The 16,746-nt window shown below is 39.1% G+C and overlaps 1 protein-coding gene across 1 annotated transcript in view; it reads left to right on the plus strand.

The window, feature by feature from the left end:
• ATP8A1 (ATPase phospholipid transporting 8A1) overlaps nt 1–16,746 on the plus strand; it is a 211,590-nt gene that overhangs the window by 143,842 nt on the left and 51,002 nt on the right. The window contains exon 23 of the mRNA XM_019628491.1: nt 6,234–6,406. Coding sequence (XP_019484036.1) covers nt 6,234–6,406 — 173 coding nt within the window. The remainder of the gene's footprint in view (nt 1–6,233; nt 6,407–16,746) is intronic.

Consider the following 16,746-nt stretch of genomic DNA (forward strand, 5'->3'; position numbering starts at 1 on the left):
GATTGGTGACTTGGGCACATCAGCTGACAGGTTCTGAGGAGTGACTTTACAGTGGCCCAGCCGCTAGCAGCTAATCTTGTTCAAGCAGAGTCACCATCTTTGTTCAGCAGGATTCCTGCAGGTGTTTTCCTAGAACATCGTGTTACATTTTGCTCTTTATATGGGAAGAAAGTGAAAACAGAAACCTGCAGTGCTGATGCTAACGTGAGACATACAGGCTTCATAAACTTAAGTCTATCCTGACAAGAGTGCAAGTTGTAGGTCTTCCAAAAGTGATTCATCATTAACCCCGACTGCATGCTTAGTTCACTTAACGGGTGGTGCACTCATGAATGAAAAGAAATAAATACAAGAACAATGAAATATATTGTTAAATATTGTGTCTGAAAGTCAACGTGTAGTTAAGAATTTATATATATATATAAATATATAATTTTTTTGTTCCTGGGAATAGAATCCTCTTTATAACATAAATTTATCCTTTGACCTGCACACATTTAACAGATTCCCAGGAATAAATATAAATGCTAAGTACTTGTTTGTATTAAGACCCAAACACTAACATATACCTTGCAGTAACTAGATATAGATATACTTTTTTCTTTTAACTTCTACTTTTTGGACTTAGCCTTGCTGATGACACCGTCTGGGGTATACATTAGTGACTGCACATTATTTACTGTCACTATAAGGAACTGTGGCCCTGGAGCAAGGTGTAGAAGCCACGGCCATTAGACGTTGCGTGTCGGACTGTTTCTCTGTAATCTGCACCTCCTCGCTGCTGGTTATACTTGGCTAACCAGGCTTCTAGTCAGAGGTTAGAGGCTCTTATTTCCCTTAACTTAGGGATATTTCCACATTCTCTACTAGGGAGTTCCTTGGATACTTTCCTAAGTCTATCTGTCCTGTAAACCTCTGAAGAGAATCAGGAAAAACCCCAAAAGGCTAGAAGCTGGAAAGGGCCATTTTTATGCAGGTGCTTGGTGCAACATTACATTCTGGGCCATCAAAAACATAGTTAGTAGGTGGCCTAACGTGTACTTTGCACATCTGGCCTCTGGGTTCTTTAGACTGTTCCAAGGAGTTTTTGCCAAAATGAAAATGACATCTCATATGCTGTGATACTTTCCAAATAAATCAGGGCTTTTGATTTATTTCACATAAATTTATCTGTCTATCTATCTATCTATCTATCTATCTATCTGTCTATCTAAAACTGTGTCAGATTCCATTGTCTCGGTGTCTTCTGTGATTTTTAACAAGGGTTTCCCTGGTAAAGTTCCTGTAAAAGTAATGAAAAAGCTTACCATAAAGTTGCCAGCCTCTGATTTCTTTAATATTGTTGTTGTCTTATGAACATGTTATCTATTTTGCCAGGCTATACCCTAAAGATTCTAATGGAACTTCAGTAAGGTCTCTGGTCATCTTTGTGAGAAATTCTACTTGGCCTAATTATCTACCAAGCATCTTTATTTTTCTATCCCAAGCATGTGTCTTATAAACCAAATAATTACTGTTCGCTTCTCATTGGCCCACTGTTACACAACCTGACTTGATCACTAAGTAGTCTAGGTGTTGACTCTCTTGTATTCTTTAAACAATTTATATTATTTGAAACAGAAGTAGATGTTGGATCATAACTTGCACTTTGTTCTCCATTTTTTCTATAAGAAGATAAGCATATTAACATTTTACTTATTGTCTATTTAAGAGTATCCAAGATTATACAGGAGTTTTATAGGCAGTAGAAAAAGTCCTCCAAATGGTCACACAAGAAAATCATTGTAACTTCCCACAAGGTAGCCTCCAATTATTAATAATTTTGTTATTCTTTCATTCCGTTTTATTCATTTTATTTCATCTCTTCATCAAGAGCCTCAGTCCTGAAAGGAGAAGAGAAATATAAACAGATAAGCTACTATCCATCATGCTACAGTGTATAAGTATCATATAAATAAAGTATTTGGACAGTCCAGAAGATGGGCCTATTCGTGTCACCTGGAGGACTCAGGAAAAGTTGGGTCAAGGGACCATTTCTTGGTTTATTTATTTGTTCAGTGTTTTTAGTATGTAATCTTGAAATAAAAAAAACAACAACAGTGGCAATGGGGAGAAGAAGATGCAAGAGAGAAGAGGGAGAAATAGTTGAGAAAGAAGTTCTTCCCTCTGACTCAAGAATTAGGGAGGATTAGATAAAGAGAAGTTTTTAAGTCAAGGGAGAAAAACTGAGGGAATTCTTTCCAGCATAAATGTTCTCAGGAAAGCAGGTAGATGTTTGCTGAAGTGACAGGAGCCAAATTTGAAATCTTGAGTAAGAAAAGTCTTGAGTAGCCTCTGGGAAAAATGGAATCCGCGAGCCATGGATAAAAATCTAGATCAGCTGTAATAAGCACACATAGAAAAGGAGAGCCGGAGTAGAGCCTGTTCTCCTGTGGGGGTGATGTTTTTCCCTTCTGAGTTGTCAAGACTAAGAACCACGGACAAGGTTGGCTGTGGCCTAAGCTGTGCATTGGCGAGGCAGGGAAGCATGGTAGGAGGTCCAGGGGCTGAGGACTTCTACTGAGCACTGGGCTCTGTGCAGGGCTGTGGGTAGAGAGAACAAAGTGAAATGGTTGGCTGGCTTGTCCACATGGGATGCAGGTTATGGGAGGTACAAGCAAATCCCACATTCCCTGTGGCTCCCTCCCTCACCTGGATCTCCACCGGGCAAGACACCTGAACCCCGGCCTTGCCCATTGCGTATCTGTCTCCCCCAATTGCCTTTACTTCTGACTCTCCCTGATTATGGCAACAGATGCTCCTTTTCTGTCAGCCCACCAAGAAGACTGTGTGGAACTAGGAGATATGGAGCTTTTATTTTGTTGTACTGTGTGGTCTTTTTATTCTTTTGCTGATTTAGCATCTCATTTATATATTTTCACTTTCACATGTCACTAAGTTTAAATGTTTAAACATTTCCCCCTCCAGTAGCCAAAAAGAAAACAAAGCAACAGCTAATATAGTAATAAATTTATTTCTAGCTACAGGAGATAAGCTTCAATGCAATATAGCCATAAAGTATGGCTCCCAGGCTTAGGGGAGAAGCAATAAACTTTCATAAATAAAAGAATTTTAAAATGCTCCTGGCAGTATAAATAAGGGTAAAATGTAACTTGGAACTGGCAGCACACAGCCAACAGGAGAGCTACTTACAAAAGAAAACTGAACTAAAATAAGAAAATGTTTGCAGCTTTTTTGTTGTTGTTTGTAACCTTGCACCCTAGGTGGGCTGGCTGGAGAATTCACTGTGGGAAGTTTTTGACTTGCCTGAAATGTTATCTTTCCTGAAGTGTTATCAGGTGACATCTCCTGACACCTTTAGATTCGCTGAAGATCTGTGATAATCACCAAGGAAACCCGAGGATACTGATGCCACAAATAAGAGCGTTCTCAACAAATGTTAAGGTGTTAGAGAACCTTCCAATAGAGGGAAAGTGGGGCAGGGAAAGTGGGGCACACTGGACTGCGAGCCACAGCTTGGTTAATGAGGGAGGAAGCCTGCACAGTTCAGGGGCTGACATGACTTTGAGTCTTGCTCTGCAGTTGATCTTTAAAGAAACCTGCAATCCTCCTGCGGTCCAGCTCAGGTTTCATTCAGGCTTCCAGTTCAGGAGACACTTGGGCAAAAGTCTAAAAAAAAATGCACTAGCATCTTAGTGAGCAATGCTTTGGTTTGAAAGGCTGTTGAAGTAATGGATTATTCTCTAGAAAATAAAGAAACAAGCAAGAGAATACCTCTCTCCTCTCCCTTTTTTGCTTCCTTCCTCCCTCTCTCCTCTCCCCCCTCCCCTCCCCTCTCTCTCCTCTCCCTCTCTCAAATCAGAAGGGATAATAGAGGGGGAAATGGAGTGCTGCCAGTAGGGTGAAATCAGAATTTATCAGTGCTCTCATTCAATCAATTAGTATTTCCTAAGCATCTGTAATCACAGGCCCTGTGTTTGTCGCTGGGAGACAAGCCTCTCCCCTCAAGGACCTGAGGGCTGTGCTAGCAGAGAGTTGAGTTACACCTGGCAGCATGGGGGGAGTTTGGGAGTCTTTGGTAGGGAACGCGTGGTTTAGAAGGTGGTTGTGAAGGGAAATTGAATGAATGTCAGTTGGGCTCAGATTGTGCCATTTTAAGAAGCTTGAGATATATCGTGTAGACAGTAGGAAGCCTTAGAAAAAATTTAGAGTAAGAAGAGACATGATTTGTGTTTTAAAGTTGTTTCATAAAGAGAAATCTCTGTTGGCGGTAGAGATGAGATGAGAGACAGATGGTGAGGGCTCTAGGGAAACACAGGGAATGTGTGGGCATTCCATTTATAATTTACTAGGCCTGGTGCTGTCTGAAGTTGGGTTTGTTTTTGCTGGATTGTGCAGAGAATGACAGGCTAGCACAGAAATTTAATTCTCAGTTTCATTTCACTACTTGGTAGCCAGATGTTGGTGGGCAAGGAACTGTATAGGTCTCATGCTTCTCATCTGCAGAATGGGGAGAACAGTAGGGCATCCTACGTAGGGTTGTAATAAATTTCGCGGAAATGCTATACCTGTATGTGTAGCCCTTAGAACCAGTATTGTTTCATTTTATTTTTATGTTTTCATCAGTTCATTGATTTGTTCATTCATTTGATCTATGTGAAGACCTAGACAGTTTTTGTGGGGTTTTTTTTAAATCCAGGGTAATCTCCTATAGATTGTCATTGGTCAATGTTGCTTGCAGAATTTTACCAACACTATTTACCTCAGTTTTCTTAAGTCACTGTGGGCCAAAAATTTCCGGCAGTAAATAAGAGGGCGAGGCCTATAAATTAACACAGCTACTTCCCCCTCTATGTAAAGTGTGAACAGTAAATTTTGCAAAGAATGCTGCTATGTGGTGGTCCTGGGTGTCAGTGCGTAACAGGGAACAGGGGAAATGTTAAATCAAGTTCCAGTACTGGGAAAATTGGGTAGTCTTCCTTTACAGTACAATGTGGTTCTATTATTTTGATACACAGGTTCTGAGATTCCAGAACATAGTGTGAACCACATTTAAATATAATTGCAGAAACACCTTCAAAAATCCCCAATATAAAATTTTAATCACCTATGCCTTTGCTCCCGTCTTTGTGAAAATAACTTTGAAATGACTGCAGCACATTCTTAAATTGGAACAATAATTGTATCTCCCACGAATATAATAAAAAGTATTATGGGTATTTTTTATTACAGGCATATTTGATTATATAAATATATATTTGTATTTATTGTATAAATAACTGCAGACTTCAATATTAGCACTCAGAACAAAACGCTAACAAGAGGGAAATAGTTCCTTATATTTCCTCGTGCAGAGGCAGTGTTCTGTTTCTTCACAATGGCAGGGCTCTTGTGAAACAGAAAACTGGCCCCATTAGGTTATAAGAAGGGTCTATAGGATTTGCGGAGAAAAACTAAATATCCTGAAACATTTTGCTTTTGAAGAGCTGGGAAAGCAAGCAGTTCTTGACAGAGATAGGCAAATACAACTTCTCTTTATAGTTGAGGTGAACAAAGCTTTTCCTTGACACCAAAGGTTTTTACTGTGCCTGAACGTGAACTCTTCACTGAAGGAAGGGATTCTTTTATTTGATCCATCAAGATTACCACACCACATGTCACTGTCCCCAACTAAAATACAGCCTCATGAAATCATGATTACAGTTACAGAAGCCAATTCATGAAATTGCAAGAGATTACAGATACTGTGTTATCTCCTCTTGGTTACTGGGAATTAAGTTTCAATAGCACTGAGTCCTTCTGAAAGAATACCCATCAATTATTTCAATTATATTCTCCAACTTTTCCCCTTGATTCACATCTAAGCAATTTTGACTAGTTCATAAATTAGGGCAGTGTCGTTTTTTAATAAGATGATTTACTGGAAATATTTTTGCAGGATTGTGATTGTGTGGTTAGAATCCTGAGCAAAGATTACAGAGGAATGGGGTGGTTTGCAATCTGGTCCCAACCCTATAGGAACACATGTATGACTCAGGCAAGCAACTTACTTTTCCTGATAATGTTTGTCCCATCTCCTTTGAGGAGCTTTTGTGAGAATCAAATGAGTGGAGGTACATGAAAACCACTTGAAACATAAAAAGCACTAAAAATCAGTGTAGTTGCTGAACATCCTTAAGGTAGAAAAAATGGGAGTCATTGTTGAAGGCATTTTTGTTTGTTTAATTTTACAGGGAACAAGGGAAACTCTCAGTCGTCATTGCACAACCCTTGGTGATGCTCTTCGGAAAGAGAATGATTTTGCTCTTATAATTGATGGGAAAACCCTCAAGTATGCCTTAACTTTCGGAGTACGACAGTATTTCCTGGACTTAGCTTTGTCGTGCAAAGCTGTTATTTGCTGCAGGTAAGCTCTCCTTAATATTGTCAGATTTCAATGAAGCATGACTTTCTCCTAAGTTCTTGATTTTTAAAGTTCCTTAAGGTTATTCTATCCAGAATTTGTAAATGTCAGGTTACTCATTTATTTAATCACTCGGGTTTAAAGACTTGAGGTTCACAAACTGAGATAGAATTTATTAGCAGAGTTTTTGAAAGTGAGTCGTAACAATCCCTAGTAGTTATTGTTCATAATTTGAGTTGTCAGGGTTTTTTTTTTTGCCATTTTCTGTGTTTAAAATTTGATTATTCACCTGCATCTGGCATTATTTCTGTAAAGGCTCTGTTTTCTACAGTGAAATCTCTGATCGTGCTGCTAGGGTTTATTTGGGGGAATGGCATGATAGGAGGCACTAACTTAAATCATTTTTCTGAAGCCTTAGCTATTTGAAAAATAATTGCTGCCTGTACAGTCCTTCACCCTCTAATTTATAATATTGCCTGTATCCTAAAATAAAATCTGTTTTGAGTTATCAAGTCCTAGCTCATAGAATTGTATTTTTGTAAACCACTTAGTTCCAGTCCTTCCTGTACGTCCTGTCAGAGCATCTTCCCCATTCCTTTGTCTAAATTGTTTAAACTATGTCTTCCTAAAATTTAAAGTATATCCTTGACTGTGCCCAGTCTCTTCCCTTCGGGTCGCATGAAAACTAAGCATTTCCTTCTTCGCCATCTGCTTACTGAACCTTATCAGCTGGTAAGACTAGATCCAGGGTAGCACTTTCTCAAATTGCTTTCTCTTCTTGGAGATGAAATGTTAGCAGGGCTTCTGAAGAATTTCTTAGAATTTGTGTTTTTAATATTATTTTTCAGACTGTACTGTTTGCTTTTATTATTTTCTTTAAAAATATATTTATTTTTTTAAAAAAAGAATGTTGTGCTTTAAAACCTTTTTTTTTTCTTTTCTGCCCAGGCTTATTCACTTAAATATACTGTATATGATAGTATCTCCAAACTTATACACCAAGACTTGTAGGTATTTCTTAAATTTCCATTGAAATACATTATAGAAATACAATTTCAACCATACATAATAAGTTCCCTTTATAAGCATTATTTCAGCTTATATAATTGTATCATACTGAGAGAATAAGAGTTGCTTATTATTCTACTCTGTGGCATGTATTAATAAATAATATTACTCTAAAGCTCTTGGATAAAATACTGTGCAGATAATTAAGATTAGTAATAATCAGGCTCTTTGCTTCATCACGAAGAAAGCTTTGGAAATTATCTTGTTTTAACTCTCTCGTTTGCACTTTGGTGTCCTCATACTTTTTAAAATCGGCGTTTCCAGTGACTTTTCTTAGTTCCTTGCTAATCTCTTGACCAAGTCTTAGCAAAGTTCAACGCTGACACTTCATGGGGATAATACTATGCCAGACTTGGTTGTTTAATCATTTTCACTAATGGGATCACAAGGATCAAGACAAGTTTACTCAAAAACACATTAAGTGATATGACTGTTGGCTCCTCTGTGGAAACAAAACAGAATACAGAGCTGTTTAGATAAAATGACCAGCTCCCTTGAGTTGGCGGCGTCTGTCCTGTGCCTACTGTGTGCTGAACCTAGACGATGCACATATGGGGGTGAATAAGACTTTCCACCTGCTCTTCATCGTGTATCTTCCTTTCTTCTTCTTCTTTTTTTTAAGTAGAATCACAACTGGTTTGAAAGATGTGGGGGGCCAGTTTTCCAAAGGCAGCCCTAGCAGCTGAGCCTCATTCTGACAGCATTGCTTAACACAGTGCCTCCCACCAGTCTTCAAAAAGTTGAACCACAAATTAAACAATAGCAGAGGGAGAGGAAACACTAGAAAGCAGAGTCAAGGGAGAAAAAATATGTTCTTTGCTTGTGAAATTCCCTCCCGAGATCCGTGTTCTGGATGCTCACAAGTCACATGGACCTTAGCTCAGTGCTCCTCCAGACCCTGGGCCCCTGGGAGGGAATCACACTTTCCTATGCACGTGCAGCTCAGCCCCGAAACAGAACTTATAAAGATGTGTGTGGCCCCTTCCTCCCTCCATCCTGTTTTATGCCTGTTTGAGGACCATGAAGGTCCCTATGCAGACACTTGAGTTTTATTTAGTGTTAGGCTTGTTTTGTTTTGTTTCGTTTTGTTTTTTAAGTAAAATATCTTTCCTCAGCTTTTTTTTTCATCTAATTACCTTCATACTCTCTCTTTTCCCATTAAGGGCTGTGGTTCAACTTCCGTTCTGGCTTTGAGACTTCATCGAAGCCCATAATCACATCAGTGCCACTGGCCGATTTATGTCTCTGCACCTTCTTGGCTGGGTGCCTCTTGGCATTTAAACTATTGGCATGGGCCCTCTTCATGTCATTTGGCTTACTAACTTCAAGCTATAATTTCCACAATAATGCTTCGATCGCTGGTGAGGCATAGGTGGGCAATTCTGTGCATCGTTCTTTACAATTAAATGCAAGTGTCACTCCTGGTGTTTTACATGATTATAATCTCCCAGGCTCAGGAAATTCTCCATTTTACTCCATTATGAGAGACTCTGAACATCATTTCAAAATACAGTACAGTACTTTTTCCCAGATTCATTTATGTTCATTCTAGCTGTATGGGTTTTCCCCTCACACTACTTTCCGACCTATTTCTTGTCCATCCGCACAGGGAGATAATTCAGGATCTGCCTTCCCCCTTCAGTCCTCTCTTTAGACAGAGCTAGAGTGGAAGTAGAGGGGAAAGGCTTTCCGTAATGGAGAATGAGGCCCTCGATATTAGTTCCATCTTCAGGATTACATCAGCCACTCTCGTCCCTGACATTATCAGCATAAAGGGCAGAAGGCAGTTTTTAGTGTTTGCCTAAGTGACACAGTTATAAAAGATGAGCGTTCTCCCTGAAGTGTCTACAATTGAACTGAAAGAAACAGTTGTTCTCCGTCAGTAGTCATTATGTCTCTTACTCACCACCATTTTCTGAAGGGAATATTCAGAGACAGAAATAATCCCCTTGCCCCGAAATTACTCAGGGCTTTGGAGTCCTGGTTTTGGTTTACAAAGGGAAGGTTGCATGTTATGCCTCAGATAATTCTTTTTAAGTATGTAAAACCCAAGAAGTAAAATGAAATCTGTTTTTTACCAGTCTATCAAGTACTGTATTTTCATGAATACCATGCAGCTTTTGTTTCTACCTCTGTGCACATTTACCTGTGTAACTTGAGTAGTTTAATAGGAAACATGCATCTAGTGGTTAAGGCAGTTTGTGATCAGTTTTCCCGGTTATAAACATAAACTTACTCCTTTGTGGTCTTTCTTCCCTTCTATTCTCTTGCTCACGTACACCGATTCTTACCGTTAGGTGTGATCACAGGTACTTTTGAAGAACAACTGAAAGCTATGGACCATCTCCTCCAAAAAAAAATACACATACACACAAACATATAGAATTGAATGCATCATTTTAGGGGTTTCACAGACTCCTTGGAACTCCTTAGACAAGTAGAGGGGATGGGGAAGCTTGCTCCAAGGCTCGTGAAGATTTGTGTACACAGTTAACATCATGAGCCATTCTGCAAAGTGTACCAGGAAATACTTCCTTGTGTCGGTTACCAGTATTTTATGCCCTAAGTCTTATAGCTTGTATTGCTGGTATAATGGTGTTTTAGCTGGGATTCACAAAATTTTTATTCTAATGCCATCTCGCTGGCACTTCAGATACCTAATGGTATCTCCCGGGCCTTGATTTTGTGACCTGTAAAATGTGGAGCTTAACATACAGCAGTGATTCAAGTCCTCCAGGGAGCCTGATGTCTAAAGAGTGGAGATTCTCTACCCTAGAAAGGTGAGAAACCCATGCACACACGCACCCTTCCTGGGTCATCTCCTTCCAGCTTGAAAGCTTCTGGGCCAGAGGACCTCCCCCAGCCCTTTCATTTATTTTTTAAATTTTGGACGAACCGTACTTCTGTTGACCACTCTGTTTTGGGAAGAGACTGTCTGCCGCTTGGATTAACTTGATTTGGGGAAGCATCTGTCCTACCTCTTTTAATATTCCCTCCAGAAGAGAGTGGGAATATTCAGTGAAGTATTACCGTGTTTTAAATAGCATGTGGTTTATGAGATCCTCGTCAGTTCACATAACCCAGCCTTTCAAAGAATTTTACATTTTTTCTGTAGTTGTCAGTTTAGTTTAAACATATATTGAAACTTACATTCTGTGACAGTTGGTTGAAAATTGGCCTAGAGCCTCCAGCTTTTAGACTGTCTAGTAATCACCGTTCTTCTCCATAATTGATGTACTGATGTCTTCTGAAAAGCAGAAGTTAAATTGAAGTAAGCATTTTTCCCTACTTGCAACATCTCTAATCAAAGTTTAACCCCCTTTTAGGCGATTTCCCCAAAGTGCATAAAAAAGCACTTGACCTCAGTGAGTGTCGTCACTCGGGAGTGGGATTCCAGGCAAAACCTTTCACCTTAGTCCGATCAAGGAGTCCTCCAAGAAGAGGTCTAAAGGGACACTTTGCATACTTCCTGTCATAGCATGAGTGCATTAAGTAAAGGATTTATTTACTTCTTGAATCTTTTGGGATTGCCTTACACAGTACGGATTGCTCTAAATAAATTGTTCGACTTAAAGGGTAGTCATAAGGCACAAATGAAGCTAATAAGTACTCAACAGATATTCCTTTAAAGAAAAAAGTTTGTGGACGTCACTGGATGCCAAGCAGATGTTTGGCTTTGAGAAAACTTACAAACTGTTCATGAATGTCAACCCTATATTTGCTTCCAAGAAAATATGAATAAATGTTGGAAATGTTGAGAGAATATTTCTTTCATACATGTGTGGCTAAAAGAGAACATACTGAATAAATTTTATAACTTCATAAAATGCCCATATTTTGCTTAACATAGTATAATCATAAGTTGCTCAACCCTTTCCGTCTCATTTGTTGTTCTGCCTCCACTGAGTAATATTAAAGGAACTGCATGACCATATTAGAGCCTAGTAGCCAATTATGATATATACCACTAGGGAAGTTCATATTTGACAGTGAAGTATCTAAAAATATATGATAAATCTAAATTCTGTAGAATCCCACTGTAATTTGATAATATATAGTTTTAGATGTGACTCAATTAAGATAAACCACCCACACCAACATACAAATTAGAACTGCAGACTATATAATTCTGATAAAACAGAGTTAATCTGTACTGGAAAGTACATAAAGCATAAGTGTACATTCAGCTCAGTGAATTTTCACAAAGTGAACACACTCCTGAATCAAGCATCTGAGCATGACAGCAGCCCAGAGGCCCACTTAAGCTCCCTTTAGTTTTATTATTCTCCTAAGGGTAACTGCTATCTTGATTTCTAGTACCATCCCTCTTAAATGGTATCTTGTTTATTGTAGTCTTTTTCTGTTTTGTATCTTGCTAACTTGGAATAATATCTCCTTTAACTGCATGCAAATTCTTGATGATTCTTTTCTGTACCACAATTTTAAATACAGAACTCTGTAGCTTTCCAGTAAAGGCCTTCCTAAAACTTTACATAGATCAATAAATCAGCACTCTAATATATTCTTCAGTCAAATGCAAATCTGTCTACTAGATTACTTCCAGTTCTCCTTTCATTCTACAGTGATAGGATGAAACGACTTCATTTTCTGATTTGCAACAGACGTGTTATATGGAGCCTACGTTTCCCTCCTCTGTCAGTCTGTTGACCCAATTGTGATGGAAAGAGAAGAGTTGCTTTGGCATAACTGGTTCTCCTTGAACCCATGATGGTATCTAGTGATTACCCTCTTTTTAATAAACCTGCCTGAGCCATCCCCACATAGGGCAAGTTAAAGGCTTGGTGTTTTGAGCCAGACTAGACTTCCAGGAGTCCAGACCAGGTAGGATGTAGGTCATGGTGGTCTAACAGCTACAGGGCATGGAGTAGAGAGAAAGGAGAGACAGCATCTCAGGGAAAGATAGTCTTGGGAAACGAGAGGCATATTACCAAGGCAACAGACAGAGAAACAAGAAATGGACATAAAATGACAAGATTTAGGTTCGGGCGTAAAAGAGGAGCTAGATGGCTCCAGGTAACATTCTCTAAGAGAAAGGAGTATTTTATAGAGCAAAGGTGGGCAAGCTTTTTCTATAAAGGGATAGATAGTAAATACTATAGGCTTTGAGGGCTACACAGTCTCTGTCACAGCTACTCAACTCTGCCATTGTAGCACAAGCTGATGTAAAAAACAGGCTGCCACCTGGATTTAGCCCTGGGGCCAATAATCAGCCAGCCAACCCCTGCTGTGGAGTGTCTGTGGAATGAACAGTAGAGGGGTCAGTTCTAACAGACATTTCCTAGAATATTGATGAGTTTCTCTCCAAGCTCCTTAGTCTGTAATTTCCAGACCTTCTTTTCTTGAAAACGGTGATATTTGTCCATCTCCCCTGGCACGTTTCCCTTTCTCCATGAATCCACAAGTATGACTGACACTTTTTGTGGTGGCAACTGCACAGTCTGGATGAAGATGTCATTCAATGTCTCTGTGCCCTTGAATAAAACAATTTAAAAAAAAATTTTTTTAATGGGCCGGCCGAGTGGCGCGTTGGTTAAGAGCTGGCTTGGGAGTGCCAGCTCTGAGCAGCAGGGCCCCGGTTCAGATCCCACATGAGGGCCAGTGACATTGCCCTCTATAGCTAAGATCTGAACAGCAGCTCAACCTGGAGCTGGGCTGCCCTGAGTCGCCGGCGATGGCGTAGGCTGCAGCCCCTGCTGCAGTGGGTTGCCATGGGCTACCATGTGTAACCAGCAGCCTCCGTGAGCAGCCAGCAGTCTCCGTGAGCGGCCAGCAGCCGCAGTGAGTGGCCATCCAGAAGCCGGCGACTGATCTGCCTCGCCTGGGAAGAGCGCAATGATGGTGCCAACTTGGGCCAGTGAAGCAACGTCCTCCACAACTAGACTGAAGACTGAAGAACAAAATGACAGCAACTTGTCTGTTCCCCTTTCCCCAATTCCCCAGCACTGTTCCCATCCTCAATTCCCCAATAAAAATCTTAAAAAAAAAAAATGAATATTTCCAGAAGGTGATTTGTTTTAAAAATGAGGTGTCAATAGATATTTATGTATCTCAGCAAGAGATATATGAGAAATCCAAGACTGCAAACATTAGATCCTGCTGTCACCAAAATGACTTCCCTCTGTCCTAGAGAGAAGAGCCAGCAAGGTGCCAGGAAAGGGATCAGGCAGGAAGATATACAGGCGAGCCTTCTCCCTAATCCAGAAGCATCCTTCAAGTCTTGAACTAAAACAAGTTCTTCATTGATTTTTACATGATCTTTTAATTTTTGCCCTTCAACCCATCACTTCCTCTTCACTTCACCTTAGGAAAACAATCTCGAGTATCTAATATGTTCCCATCTATCTGCCATACTTTATTTGCATATATGTGTAGCTATGAAAAATATATAATACTGTTATATGTGTGTTGAATTTAGGGATTGATATACAGAGGGTGCCAAAAAAATGTATACACATTTTAAGAAAGGAAAAACCTGTATTAAAATTGTAATACTTAATATATACTGATAACAAAAGGTAAATACAAGTCATGTGTATATACTTTTTTGGCATGCCCAGTATATTTATAATGATTATTACAGCATAAATTTTTTACGTTTTTTCATTTTTCTACAATTTTGAGACCTCTCCATGTTAGCAGACGTAGAACAAGTTTATTTCTTCTCACTACTGCTTACTATTATACTAATGCACATTCATCATTTTATTTATCTGTTCCCATAGTGATGGCCGCATAGGTTGCCTCTAAATCTTTGCCTACCATGGAAAGTGCTGAAATAAGTATTCTCTCTATGCGCCCATGCAAGTGTTTTTCTAGAACATATGCTTAGGAATGGGAGTGCTTGGCTGTGGGCTGTATGCATATTTCATTTCAATCAGAATTGCCACACTGCTCCAAAACAGCTGCATTAGGGAGTACTCCCAGATCCATGTAGGAGGGTTGCTTTTCCCTACCTTACCATCAAACTTAGCATTCCTGAATTTATAGCTTTGCCCATTTCATGGTTGAAAAGTGGCACCTTGTTGTTTTGATTTTCATTTATCTGATTACTAGGGATATTGAGCATTTCTTCATTTAACTGTTTGCCTCTCTAGAGTTCTACTTTTAAAGTTTATTCATTCGTTCAACAAATGCTTTTTGAGCACCTATTATAAAGTGGCAGTAATTGCTGTGTGTGTTTTAACAATTGGCTTATTATATATCAGACAGACTTATATAAAGTTAATGGTAACAGTTGCTGTGAAGAAAAGTTGCACATTGACAGGAGGGATAAGAATACTGAACTTTCTGTTGAGTTTCCTATCTTTTTTTTTCTGCTTATGTACAAGAATTCCTTGTGTGTTCTGGACATTGATTTTTTGTTGATTATAAACATGGTAAATATCTTCTAGTCTAGCTCCCTTCTTAATTCTGCCTTTGGTATTCTTTTCTTGTACAGAAATCATTGACTTGAGGTAGTCAGGTTCTATTAATTTTTCCCTTTGTAGTTTGTGCTCTGGGGATACTAAGAACCTCCCACTCACAGAGATATTCTCCTACATTTTCTTTTGTTAATTTCGCAGCTTTCTGTTTTCCATATACAAAGATGTGATCAAAAACTATGGTGAATGTTTAAATTTAAAAAAAAATGTATTACAGTAAAAGACACATTGCCATTAATCCCCCTCAAAATACTCCCCCTCACTTCGAACACACTTATCCCATCATTCTTGTCACTTTCTGAAGCAGTTTTGGAAGTCCTCTTTCGTGAGTGTCTTTAGTTGTGCTGTGGTGGCTGCCTTGATGTCCTGATTCGATTCAGAATGTTTACCTTTCATGGTCATTTTGACTTTGGGGAAGAGCCAGAAGTCTCATGGTGCCAGATCTGGTGAATAAGGTAGACGAGGATACACTAATGTTTTTATTTGACAGAAATAGCTGTACCAGAAGTGATGTGGGACACGGAGCCTTTCCATTGTGATCACAAAATACAGTGAATGCTGCTCCAAGTGCCATCCAATGGAAAGGCGGGGGTCTTCAATATGGAAAGTGGTGCATGGAACCTTAGTAACAATGTGTGACAAGTTTCATCTTGTTCGGTGCAGTCAGTCGGGTGTGAGTGACGGTTGAGAGAAGGTGTGTTTTAAAGTGTGCTGTTAATCATCCTCCATTATAACAACACTCCATGTCACACATCGCTTCTGGTATATGGCAATTTCTGTCAAATAAAAACATTACGGTGTGTTCTCATCCACCTTATTCACCGGATCTGGCACCATGTGACTTCTGGCTCTTCCACAAAGTCAAAATGGCAATGTGTCTTTTACCTTAATAATTTTTTAAAATTATTTAAACATTCACCATATTGTTGGATCACACCTCATAGGTCTTTAATTCATATGAAGTTTAATTTGTATATCTTATGAAAGAAAAGGGATACAGGGTTTTTCATTTCTATATAGTGAGCAAATTCTCCCACTACCACTTACTAAACAACCCACCATTTTCCTTCTGCTTGCGGTGCCATGTGCTCTAGCACTCAGACTCTGGGACCAGACTTTCCGAAATCTAAGTCCAGGCTTCACCTCTTATTAGCTGACTAATACATTGCTGAACTTCTCCAGCTTCAGTTTCTTCATCTTTGAAATAGAGATAAAAATAGTTGTTCTCATAGGGTTGTCAGGAATTAATGGGTTAATATATGTATTCAGTGCATTGGCAGCTATTATTAAAAACCATGTTACTCTTAGAAATTCTATCAAATTTTCTTTTATATGGCCTAATTGAATATTTCTGGTAAGAGGAATACTATCATACATAAAGATTTCTTTCTAACCATTAGGGCCTTTTCTGTGTCCTAAATTCTATTTTGTCTGGTATTAAAATTCCTTTGTTTCATATATGCCTTGTCTTTTTTCCCTAAACCCTTTTGTTCTATTCCTCTGTATAATATAGTGACTAAGAATGCTGTCTCTAAATCCACACGGCTTAGGCTTCAACTATGGCTTTACTACTTACTTGGTGTTTTACCTTAAGTTACATAATCTTTCTGTGCCTTAGTGTCTTCATTTGTAAAATGGCGACAGTAATGACCTATCTCCTGTAGGGTTCTTCTGAGATGAAATAAGTTAAAACAGGTAAAGAGTTTAGCGCATAATGATCAAATAAGTGTTATATTAGCTGTTGTTATAAAGTGTGTCTCTTTTAGACACCATTTTGCTGGATATTTTTGTTGTAATCCAACCTAAGAAGCTCTGTTTTTCAATCAATGAATT

This window comes from Hipposideros armiger, unplaced genomic scaffold (assembly GCF_001890085.2).
Source record: "Hipposideros armiger isolate ML-2016 unplaced genomic scaffold, ASM189008v1 scaffold_798, whole genome shotgun sequence".
Classification (NCBI taxonomy): domain Eukaryota; kingdom Metazoa; phylum Chordata; class Mammalia; order Chiroptera; family Hipposideridae; genus Hipposideros; species Hipposideros armiger.